This window comes from Siphateles boraxobius, unplaced genomic scaffold (assembly GCF_051911475.1).
Source record: "Siphateles boraxobius isolate OS27281-9 unplaced genomic scaffold, OSU_SipBor_1 1, whole genome shotgun sequence".
Lineage (NCBI taxonomy): Eukaryota > Metazoa > Chordata > Actinopteri > Cypriniformes > Leuciscidae > Siphateles > Siphateles boraxobius.
The window spans coordinates 17,970,101-17,980,157 of NW_027508699.1; the positions used below are offsets into that span (position 1 = coordinate 17,970,101).

At 38.1% G+C, this 10,057-nt stretch overlaps 1 protein-coding gene across 2 annotated transcripts; it reads right to left on the reverse strand.

Moving 5' to 3' along the window:
- Nucleotides 1–986: 986 nt before the first annotated feature.
- On the reverse strand, nt 987–7,112 carry mfsd12a (major facilitator superfamily domain containing 12a). 2 transcript variants are annotated; one of them, XM_077225872.1, is made up of 11 exons: nt 6,206–7,056; nt 5,509–5,719; nt 5,254–5,386; nt 4,545–4,751; nt 4,261–4,353; nt 4,068–4,160; nt 3,524–3,694; nt 3,161–3,255; nt 2,873–3,003; nt 2,695–2,745; nt 987–1,791 (listed from the first exon to the last, which is right to left on the reverse strand). In XM_077225872.1, exons 1-11 carry the CDS (start codon nt 6,474–6,476, stop codon nt 1,715–1,717), a joined length of 1,533 nt encoding a protein of 510 aa, XP_077081987.1. In that variant the 5' UTR covers nt 6,477–7,056; the 3' UTR covers nt 987–1,714. The 2 variants fall into 2 exon arrangements, with proteins under 2 accessions (XP_077081987.1, XP_077081994.1); XM_077225879.1 differs by lacking the exon at nt 2,695–2,745 and having other exon boundaries at nt 6,206–7,112.
- Nucleotides 7,113–10,057: the final 2,945 nt, after the last annotated feature.

Sequence of the window (10,057 nt, forward strand, 5' to 3'; positions counted from 1 at the left end):
TTTTAGCATCACGAAGGTCCTCTCAACAATGTTCTGTGCACGAGAATGCTTCCTGTTGTAGCGGCCCTGTACGGCATTCTGTACAGGCTCTCTGTGTATGGGGTCATCAGGCAGATGGGCGCACTCAGGCAGGGATACCCACCATCTCCAAGGATGCACTTTCCTGCAGGTGGAAACAGGCGGTGTACAGGGCTGTTCTTCAGCACCCTGGCATCGTGCACAGAACCATTACATACATCATTGTATATGTATTATGTCTATTGATACAACCCGGGGAAGTTTAAATATCACATGATATTATTAACAGGTGACCACACCTACACCACTGGTGCACACTGCCATCTAGTGGTTGAACAATCATTACATTTGGCTCCTACAACAGCAAAAACAGCAATAATGTAAAATATTGTTACAATTTACAAAAAACTGTTTTCTATTTTAATATATTTTATTACTATAAATTAATTTTATTACTATATAATTATAAACTATAATTTTCAAGATTCTTCAATGGATAGAACGTTAAAAAACGTTTTTTGTAACATTAGTTAAATGCGTCTAAACTATTTAATGCCTCCTTGTAGAATAGAAGTATATTAATTTCTTAACAGATCTGCAATATACAGTCTTTATTACTTGGTTTTGTTTTTGTACATCCTATTAATTATCACTGACACTGTATAATTTAGATATAAACACTTTTATGTAAAAGTCAATTTAAACAAGACGTCAAAGATAATAAAATACAAATATTTTCTTTTTATAAACATTCTGGCTTTGCTGATTCCCTTCCACTATAATAGAATAGATTTAATTCATTTCAGCTACATCTGAGCGTCAGCTTTAATGAGTTATTTTGAGTGTTTAAAGTCCCACCTTAAGCATCACGCAAAATCAGCTGACCAGATGATCATGTTACATCTACTCACACTGACACTGCATTCCTGCAAATGAGTAACTACTTTCAAAGACAGGTTACAATGATAGAGATTTTTGTTCACAAAGAACATTTATTCTGTTCAGTAAATCATATGAACAGAACACATGTCAGACACAATTGTCTTGCATATGAAAACCATAATTATACATATACAGTATATATAAAAATATACAAGAATGGTTATAGGGGAAAATGCACATCATTGGCTCTCTGGTCCCTAACAGCAAAACCCCACATATCTCACACCAGAACATGTGCCTTGAAATGACAACACATGGCTTTATATCCCTGATGTAAAGTATCAATTCTTCCCTTTTTCATGAATTCCCTTATGGAAAAGATAGATGGATTCATTTTAAGTGTTATCTGGAATGATGCATCCATCATAAAATGTGCGCCGTCTTGCATTGGCCTTCATGGCAGGTACATAAATAAATTCCCTTATTTTCATAGGCTTGATTTAAATAACTGAACTAAATTTATAATCATTAAAAAAAACAATTCTGAAATAATAAACATGATATAATGTGCATTATAAAAAGTAAGTCCCTTTATAAAGTGTCAGTCTATAAAGACTGCTGGTTTAAGTGAGAACTAAAAATTAAGAAACCATGATAGAAAAGATGAGCGATATTAACTAATCACGTCTAAAAATGCACTCACAACATCCTTGTCTTGTAGTGAACCTGTATTGTAGAAATGTGTTAAGATGTGACCGCTTTATTGACTTAATTAGCCAATATTGTCAGTGTGAAAGATTATTCTGCTGCGCGTTCAGTCGACTGAAGGCTCTTCAGAGCTCTCGGAGCCCTCTCTATCACTCCCCATAAGACCAGTCACCTCAGGCAGATCTACAAAACCAATACAAACATTAGATATTACATGTAAAACTTCATGTGTACACCATTGTTCAAAAGATTGGGGTGAGTCCGTTTCAAGAATTTAATACTTCTATTCACCAAGGGCAATTAAACTGATCAAAATTGACAGTAAAAACATTTATGTTGTTACAAAAGATTTAAATTTCAAATGAATGCTCTTCTTCTGAAATTTCAATTTATCAAAGAATCCAAAAACAAAAAACAAAACCAAAAAGATCATGTGACACTGAAGACTGGAGTAATGATGCTGAAAATTTAGCTTTGCCATCACATGAATAAATTACATTTTAATATACATTACAATAGAAAACAGTTATTTAAAATAATACTTCACAATATTACTGTTGTTGCTTTATTGATCAAATTAATGCAGCCTTGGTGAGCATTAAAGACTGCAAAATCCCAAAAAATTATTACAGACCCCAAACCTTTGAACGGTAGTGTATAAGTATGAAATAAACATATATAAAATAAAATTTTAAAGGGGTCATATCACATTTTTTATTATGAAAATAAGATCCACTAATATAATATTTTAGCTTTTTATGAGCATTTTCCATCTTCACCTTCAAATACACAAGGTTTGGCAAACTTTTCCCACATTTTATCATTAGTTCTTCTGGGGTTTGGCATGGATTTGCTTAGAATAACTGCATCAAAGCACTTTGTTATTAGAGAAAAACTATTGGGAATAAATCTTATTTATATGAATTGACATTTCTTACAATCCTTTATCTCAAAAGATCAAGACCTCATGATATGACCCCTTTAATTTAAAGGTGGATGACTGATGTTTCTGATTGTATTTTGAGGAGAAAGTCATTTAGCTCAGATTCCTAATTGTTATTTCAGATGCTGACATGGGGCCCTCACCCTTAAAGTCTTTGCTGTTTATTGAACTGTTCTTATGATCTCGCTTAGATACTGAAATACAAAACAGTCATGTCAGTCATGAGGTGAGGATGTTATTGAGTAACACTATTAAAAAGAGGAAGTGCATTTATGAAACAAGTGAGACAGACATCAATTATAGTTTAGTCGAGTTTCTTACAGCGCACAATCTTTATAGGCCAGATAAGGACCGCGGAGAGGCTCAGTGCTGCTAAAATGGCCACTCCACCAGTGACGATGACCATGACATAGTGGTAATACCACACGCAGTCCGGACAGCATACCATTGTGCTGAATGAGAGAAATCACACACAGAAACACTTTCAATTAAAAATATATATTATAATTAAATTTCACTCTAAAAATCCAATTACGCCATTATAACAGTTTTTCTTACTTTCTCACTTTACATTCTAGTATGCATCGATGCATTCAACTACACACTTACCGGCAGGGGTGTAGCGCCTGAATGATCATGACTCCAAGGCCATTAGCCACCTTGTCTGTGAAGCTCATAGCTCCGTAAACAAAAGCCCCGCTTTGCTGTCAGGAGGAAACGAAAAGTCATTTCAGAAACTTGAAAACTTCTTGAAAAACAAATTTTAGTTTCCTGCAACTATTTTAACACTTCTGAAACTAGCCCCATTGAAGCACATGCCTTTTTCACTTCTGCAAACATCTGCTTTTCTAACTGGTTCACTTTTGTTTCTGTTAAAGTTGTTAGCGTTTACTATACACTAAATAAAACAACTGCTTGAAGCGGTTACTGTACGTTTTCAGTTCCTCGAGACTGATTGATATCAACACTTACTGTCTGATCTCCTATGAGTTCAGCCGTCATGGCAAGAGACATCACCAGGATGGTGCCAGACCCCACCCCTAGCAGGACCGCTGCCCCGTACACCCTTTCTCCCATGTGTGTGTCCAGCAGCACCCAATAGGAGAACACCAGAATCAGCAACAGTCCCAAAAAATAGGTCATCTATCAATAAGAAACAAGGAAACTTTAGTATAAATCATATTGTATCAACTTCCAATACCGTACATGAAATTGTCAAGTGAATAGTTTTTCCTTTAATTCATTTTCAGATGATTCTTTGAAATTTGGATGGGCGAGAACAGTCTTAGAGCAAGGTTCTCAACTGGGGGCCTCAAGATTAATTGATATGACTTATAATAATAATGAATAATGTAATTTATGGTGGCATTCATGTGTGCTCAACTCATAAATATGATCACACGTAAAGTATATGACACAGCAATAATGACTGGTATTGCTAATCACTTCCAATAATGGGAAGAGTCATTATGGCTTATAAATCAATCAAAAGACAGAAATGCAAACTCATACTCACACATTTGCCTATTAGCTTGCTGAGAGGTTTCATGATAAATGAGGAAGCAAAGCCACTCAGGAACATGACCAGTGGAATGGTGGCTATGTACTTCTGGAAGACAGAATGTCAAAAAGAGATTACCATCTATTTCCTTCAATGCTTTTGTTGCTGATGCTAATCTGGGTGTAAAAGGAAGTATTAGTTGTCGCACCTTTGGCAGCAGTAGTGTGTAGGTGAGATACATGGAAATATATGTTTGTGACAGGTTCACTATCAGTCTGGTGGACATATAAAGCACAGCAACCTGAATAGAACAGGGTTTAAAGATGTTAAAGTCAGTTATAACAGACAGTTACTAAATACTGTTTCCTGAAGATTTCACACCACTGGGATTAAGTGATAACATTGTGTTTCAACCCGCTATTCAGATTATTCACAAAAGCTGGGAATTAAACGCCATCCCAGTGAAGAGTAACATGAGTACTGGCTACTAACCTGGTAGAATGATGGCTGTCTCAGCCAATGCTGCCACTGCAGTGGATTAGTGGGAGGGGCCACAGTGGCGTTGTGAAGAAGTGACTGGCGCTCACCAGGACTAGAGCCATCCTCCTCCCGACTGGGACGTGCGCCCTTCTCCCGTGTGCCCAGGTGAAACAGCACCGAGAACAGAGCCCCAATGCACACCACTACAAGACTTAGATTCTGTGTGTGAAAAGATATTTCTGCATTAAGCTTGTCAGAGCTGTTTTATCCAGGCCTACATGCTAGGTAAATGTCAACAGAAGCAAAGGCTGAAAAGACTGAAAACCATAAACCGTTGATTACATACATTAAACAACATTTTACTACTCATCTAGAGAAACATCAAAGGGAAATGTTTTGGGTCATTTAACTTTTAATGAAATTTCCGGCAGCTCAAACAGTAGAGCATGGTGCTAGCAAAGGCAAGGCATTATTTTTTTTCATATTGCATAAATATAAATCGAGTCTCTTTTCTGGTTTTGGTCTTGATTCTTGGTCTTGTTGTGCACATACCTGTACGTGCACACACAATAACTTCAAAAGTTTCTTCTACTTTTAGAAATACACTAGCATATAGTTCACAAAAATGTTGACTTTATAGGGTCTTTAAATTTAGGTGTCTTGTAATGCAGGATTAAATGAGAGAGACTTCACCTCAGCACAATAAAAGTTCATCACTCACTCTGAAAATGGGAATGTCAACAGGGCCAAGGTTTTCTGTAATGGTAGGATCATCTCCGTCCTGAGTCTGAAAATGAAACATCAACCAGGCCACTGCATACACTGTGATGTTGGCTATCACCGTAAAGGCATACCTGAGGGATACAACCAAAATACAATTAAAAGTTAAAACATCATACCGGTAAGTGCAGGCAAAGTCCTCCAAACAAGCAACATAAGAATGTTTGATCATTAGCACAGAGCTGCATGAGTTTACCTGTATGCAGTGAGCTCCACTTTCTCATGCTCGCAAGACACCAGCTCGGGAATGAGGGAGAGATGGGAAATCTGGGTGGCCGCCCATCCAAACTGGAAGATGACGATGAAGGGGGTAAAGTAGGTGAGACTGACCCACTGTGGAGTGTTCGGATCACAGCCCAGGCACTGGTTAAATATAAAAGGGAATGATAGGAGGACGCTGAAGGTCCCTAGATGGGGTAAAAGACAGTAGATGAGAATGTATATCATCTTATAACATGCATTGAATAAACCTTAAAAAGACAGTTCACCAAAAATAATTCTGTCATCATTTACAAAATATGCAATGACATCCGTTTTAAAAAGTCATACAGCTTTGGAACAACAATGGTGATGACAGCACAACATTTGCATGAATTCTTCCTTTACCACCATGAAACGGAAGATGTGATTAGATATTTTTTTCAATATATGTAGGGCGGGACTTGTGGATGGTTGTTGCTGTTGCTCTGATCTCACGTGAGTATGTCAGTAAATACGTCATCAGAGAACTGATGTAATTGCAAGAGGGAGGGAAAGTTAATTTGATCAAAGATTACGAGGGTACATGAATACAAAAAGATAATGATGATCTGTACGGATAATTAATTTACAATAGTGTAATTTAAAATAAAAAAATTAAACCAAAGAGTTCATTTGATTTCATGGGGACTTACCAACTAAATGCCATGTTTTTCTTTTCCCATACGATCCACAGCCGGGTGTCCTGTCAGACTCATAACCGATTAGTGGTGTACACAGTCCATCCGCTATCTGCCCCACTAACAACAACACACCCGCATATGTGTTCTGAAAGCCCAGCACTGAGTGATAAAACACCAGTAGGTATGTAAACCACATCGAGGCGCACAGGTCGTTGAGAAAATGCCCCACTGAGTAACTCAGACGCCTGACCGCGGGTAAAGAGGCTTCTGTGGAGTCCGGCATGATTAACGCGAAACAGTCAATTCCCAGTCGGCTAAAGATGTGTATTTCCGTTTATCCACCTCTGCATAATTTCCTCTCCAGCGCCGGCTTCCTCACTGCGGAGAACGAGTCTAGTGTGAAGGTCAATGCTTTCGGTCCATAACAGTTGTAACTGCAGTTCCTATGGTTTTGGTCAGCTGACTTCGCAAATAAGTCACGATGGACGAGGCGCGAAATAAAACTTCATCATTCTCTTTCATCGATTGAGACTTACACTTTTAAATGAAATATTGTTAAAGATCATATGCAGCATGCTTAATGTTGAGTTTGTCTGGTGCAAAAGAACTAGTATAGCATAGCGTCTGGTTATTTTCGATTCGTGTTGTTATCACGTGCGTATTAAGCCACGCCCGCTCTCAATCATCGGCGTCTGCTCTGTAAAAGCGAGTCCGGTAAAAGTCGCTTTCAGATTTTTTTTAATCTTTTTTTCACGAAGTCGCGTATCAATATGAGGAATCGCGGGTTTACACTTATTTTCACAATAATACAATGTTTCACGTATTTGGGTTTGCTAGTGTATGAGCAGTTGTCGAATATCACCACCTGCTGTTCGTGCAGCACTCTACATACCGCATTCCTCCCGTGTTTCTCTCTCTCTCTCTCTCTCTCGGTGCTCAAAGTCTCAGGTGGAAAAACTACTGCCTGACACTGTCACTTCCTATCTAACTAAATGATTAGTAACTTAAATGACTTAAATTACATTTTCACTTAAGAGTATTACTTACTAGAGTCTAAGACTATAGTATAGACCAGTCCATTTTTATACCCCTAAAAGGGCAACGTTTCCTCTGAGATACAAACATTTACAGATTATGAAAAATGTAAAAATTAATTTAATTTAAACAAAAACGTAATAAGCTAATGCTTAACTTTTTAAAATTGCAAGTCTCCTTCAAATAGTGTAAATATGTGAAATATAACAACATATCTGACGGTGAGTAGATTTCCCACTACAGCTGGCCATGTTTTGTTTTAAATGCTGTGAGCTAGACAAAGAATGTATGAACAAAGTCACTATATCTAAACATTCACAACAAATACCCATTCAACATGAAACCAAGAAAAGAGGCCTAAACCTTTACAGCCTCTCATATTGTTTGTATCCCCCAGGGTAAAAAAAACTTTTTTTAGGGTTAACCCTTATCCAGTAAATCATGAATAACTGGTTGAGAGCCACTGTTTAACACCATATTTAAAAACAGCTCATTCATGTTTCTTGACAGTCTGTTCTAAAGAGGTTAATGATTGAATAATCACAGGATGTCATAATTGACTAGCTCTGCTTTATCTGCAAGGGGGAAAAAGTAATTTGGAGGTATAAAAATATCCTGTTCTAGTATGGAGCTAGAAATGTGTCTTTATTACATGCGAGAAAATAAATGATCTGAGAGAAGAAAAAAAAGTTTGAGAGGAAAAGTTATCACACTGATAGAAAAAAAGCATTTCATGAGAGAAAAAAGAATATTTGAGAGAAAAGGTTTTCATACCAATAGCAAAAAATAATATTTGAGACTAAAAAAAGTTTTGAGATAAAGTATTTTCTCATAGAACATTAAAAAAATATATAAATTTGAAATTTGTAAAATTATTTCTGAGAAAAAAAATCTCTCTCAAAATACTTTGAAAAAAAATCTCAAATATATATTTTTTGCTATCAGTGTGAAAACATTTTCTCAAAAAAAAAAAGTGTTTCTCTCAAATCGCTTTTCTTTGCTCTCGATGCAATTTTTTGCTCTCGTGTCAGGATTTTGCTTTAGCTGTGAAAATTGTGTCATGGGCGGGGCCACGTTCTTTTTTTCCTATTGGAAAGTTCCTATTGGCCAGTCGGGTGAGCATCGGCTTGTGTTGGGAGTCGAACTGAATCATTACACCATTGTTCGCGTTCGGTTCACCTAGATAGATGCCGCCTCTGCCTCTGCCATAAGAGTTTAGATTCTCTTCCCGAGGTCGGGGGGATATTTCCCGTCACTATCCTCGGGCCAGGCCGGGCCTTTGATCTAGAGATGTGCACTCCCAACGCGGCGAGAGTGCGGCGCGGGATTAGATTTGATGGCCGAGCGCGGGCGCGGGCTGTAATGCACTCACTCTGTATGTGTGGGGTCCGGGAAAATAACACGATTCGTGGGACTCCCGCAAACTAGAAATATCTATGAATAAAACATAAAAACGAATACATTTTTATTCATCTGTTGCAGAAAAGCAACAAGAACAACTAAAACAAAATACAAATGATTTACAGGCCAGAGTTCGTTTTATAACATGTTTGCAGCGTTGAGCGATGTAGCCAATCACAGACATATGTGCTGATTTCTTCGACGCAATGGCCAATCAGAAGCATTTAAGATAGACTCCCCTCACTGCTCAAAACGGACTTTTGTTCAGTGCTGAATTCTGTATGCTGGCAAATCCTCTAATTATAAATAAAAAAGTGTATATATTATGAAAGATTCATTCTGCAGTCAGCTTCATTGATAATAACAGAGATGTGTGAGATCGCGATGAACTGATGTCAGCTTTAGGAATTTTTAAGGGAGCGCACTTTCAATCATGCCAAACCATGCACTTGATTTTATGTTATAACAGTGGTTTGTGTGTTAGGCCGTGTGTCCACCAAAGCGTTTTTTCACGCAGCTGGCGTAAAATTCCAATTGTTTTCAATGGGAGCGCCGCGTTTTTTAAACGCCATGAGCGTAACGAGGCGCTGAGCGTGTATTTAACGCTCAAGCGCTGAGCGCCCGGCGTTTTTTACTGGTCGCCGAGAGTTGAAAAATGTTCAACTTTGGGTAAAACGCTGCGCTCATCACTGTCACTTTTTACACAGCCGTCCAATCACAGTGGAGGAGGGGCGGGACAAATACCACACGACCAACTGTCACAACATTCTTTCTGTACAACGACGTCAACCAGCAGAGCTAACCGAACAAAATGGATGAAAAATAAATTTTTTGTATGAAACAAAATTATCTGCGAAATCAGTTACAAGTAAATTGTGCTGTGGATATTCTGTATCATAGCAACGAATCGTCTCAACTGAAAAAACGCAGCGCTGCCAAAACGCTATCAAGCGCCCACAGCTAGGCGTTTTCAGTAGAGCGTCCAGCGTTTTCTGCCGGCTAAAAACGGTTTGGTGGACACACGGCCTTAATGCTTTAATAACACATAATTTATCAGGAGCATTTATGCTAATGTGTATGATGGTGACACGTAGGCTAACTTGAAAGTATTTGGAGGTGCAGAAAAGAGGAGAAGAAAGTAACATAGAAAGTAGTTGAGAACGTCAGTTATAACGACCCACGTATTAAAATGGTCGGGTTTAAATCGGGCTCGGGCTCATAATTATAGTTAATGTGTCTGGCCGGGCTCGGACACAGCGTGCACGGGCCCGGGTAGGGTCGGGCTTGAATTTTTGGGCCCGAACTAAGCTTTAAGTTGAGCACGAACACTCCAATGTTTGGGTAAGATGATGACAAACACAACTGGATGTTAGCTGGCTGAGCAAGTTCAGCATCACTTAAGATTAAACATTAAAAATAGCACTCATA